At 46.3% G+C, this 2,352-nt stretch overlaps 1 protein-coding gene across 1 annotated transcript; it reads right to left on the bottom strand.

Moving 5' to 3' along the window:
• Positions 1-1,075: 1,075 nt before the first annotated feature.
• On the bottom strand, positions 1,076-1,897 carry PPTG_14536 (hypothetical protein; the record flags this gene model as incomplete). The annotated part of the gene is made up of 2 exons (XM_008911892.1): positions 1,076-1,593; positions 1,768-1,897. 2 exons carry the CDS (start codon positions 1,895-1,897, stop codon positions 1,076-1,078), a joined length of 648 nt encoding a protein of 215 aa, XP_008910140.1.
• Positions 1,898-2,352: the final 455 nt, after the last annotated feature.

The raw sequence follows: 2,352 nt of genomic DNA, 5'->3' as shown, positions 1-2,352 counted from the left end.
AGCTGCACCCCTCTTCCTCTCAAATGTTTGGAAGTAGCGTGATCCAGAACCGTGGAAAATTCGGTTCATCACTTGCTTCACCATGTCGTCCGTGCATGTTAATAGACTGAGCTTCTCGTCACAAGCGGGCAGACAACTGGAACAAACGTGGCAGCTCCTGAACGGTTCGGACAAAGACACTCCTTCAGTTTCTTAGTCAGCATCAGCGCGCTTAAAAGAGCTAGTGGTCCCCTTGGAACTTGGAGAATCGGCAAACTCTTATCCAAGATATAGGGTGACTTATCAATGCACTTATCGTCCGAACAAGGGACGAAATCGAGTCTACGCATCCTATCACACTCACATTGCCGCCCAAGTGGGTCTTGTTTTCCACGGTGAATAATTGTATCGCTTTTACCTTGCCAACGAGATCATTCGAGAAAGCACCAGCGAATGTCTGAAGAAGAGTATTAATATCTTCTGAAGATATAAACTCCCAGATGGAAGCAGCTCCCACCTCCAAAATGAGGCTAAAACACCCAGTACTAGAATCACTCGGAACAGAGACATCGGGTAGGCTGGATAAACGTTTGTTGTTCTTTTTCTTCACCTGGTTCGATGGCGTGAATACACGCTTCTTTGCTTTCCCTGCCGATGCCATCGTAATTCCAACTGGGTGTTTGTCGAATGAAGAAGAATCTCTGACGGAATGTGACCTCATTATGTTTGATCTGTTCACTTTTAAAGAAGAATGGAAACGGTGGAACAACAAGGACTCTTAATCCCAAAATAACGAAAACATAAATTTAGACCCCAACTCAATCACAGCAATAGTATTAATATTTGATGGTCGACAAACAATAGACGGAACGATGGCTTGGAAAACACTTACCCAATCAATATTCGAACTTACAAATTATCGCTAACTTCTCTACAAATCCTCTTCATTCTCCTTCATTCTGGTTCATCTTTGTCCGTGCATGCATTTTTCTCCTTCGTCACCGACGATTTCGATATTTCTACTGCTTCCTCCATTGTGGCATGCTCCAGTGCTGCTGCCGTTGACGCCACCTCACTCTCAAACATCCGACTCGGACTACAATTCCCCCTTCACCTTCATCTTCTGTGCCTCGCCAAATGGAGTCTGCTGCCATAGTGCCTCAAACTCCTCTGGACTGCCACTTGAGCAGATCGATTCATTCCTACCCTCGTCCTCCTTATTCCGGCGGCTCCAAGTCGTGCGCATCTTCTTACCGTCGATCTCCCGTTCTTGCACGGCTTTCAATCGGCCAGTTGAGTCCTCATAGCGACGGCGGTCGGTCGTGACTCGACGGCCTTGGTCATCCACTACCGATGAGCTGCTGAATGAATATGATGAAGTGTGGCCGTCTGCGTTTTTCTTGGGTGCCACCATTCTCTCGGCAGTGGGGGTCACCTTGTACGAGTGTTTGCGAAGCTGCTTGTCGGGATTCTTGCTCTTGTTGCGTCGTTTCGCAATGCCATCTCCATGTACTGTTTTCCGGAAGTTGAAGCAGTTCAGGAAACACAGGGCAAGGCAGTTGGCGATCCTGCTGGAAACTCGTAGCCAAGTGTATTGAGCTGCTTGTGCAGTAACTAGTAAGTTGTAAAGTGAGAAGTCAAGACAATCGTCACTGCCTATCGATCTCAATGCAGAAATGTATCTATCTTGCTAGTGGCAGCAAGAGAGGGAATATGAATGGCCTCCAGTAGATTCCACTTGGATCACTGGCAGCCTGCTTATCAAGAATCCTGAAATTTCCATCGTACCCAGTTCTACTGGTTCCGAAGTAGCCACGAAGCAGTGCCTGACCAGGTCAAGCACTGGTTGTCCAAGGGAATGCTGATACCACCACAACTCCAGTCTGTGATGTCCAGCCAGCGTTGTATATAAGCACATTATACAAATCGGCAGTACTGAAACTTGAGGCTTGACTTGAGAGGAAGTTGGAAAATGAGAAGTGATATTGTCGTTACCTACTTGACTCCAAGAACACTACAACGCAGAGGTATAGAACTCCTCAGCGATACTGCCTTCTAAATTTCCTACCCAGGTAAGATTTAGAAGTAGGGGATACCGAAAAATTGCGGCAGGGACCTCGATAAGACGGCTGCAATCAGACAGCCGAGAATGTCTCTGTTCAGACCCAGAGAGGCTGTCAGAGATTGTGATTCAACAGAGACATGCGACTGATCTTAAAATGATGTTCACACATCACCCTCCTCACAGTGATCAAAAATAGTTTATTCTTATTACAGGAAGAGCAATAACTGGAGCACAAGCCACAAAGGCTCAGTTAACTTTCTCAATCACAATTAAATTCTTCCTGAACTCCTCAAGTCTCCTACGCTAGA

The sequence above is a fragment of the Phytophthora parasitica genome, assembly GCF_000247585.1.
Source record: "Phytophthora parasitica INRA-310 unplaced genomic scaffold supercont2.43, whole genome shotgun sequence".
In the NCBI taxonomy this organism is placed as follows: Eukaryota; Oomycota; class Peronosporomycetes; order Peronosporales; family Peronosporaceae; genus Phytophthora; species Phytophthora nicotianae.
The sequence above is the reverse complement of the archived record's forward strand: the minus strand, read 5'-3'. Positions and strand labels throughout refer to the sequence as shown.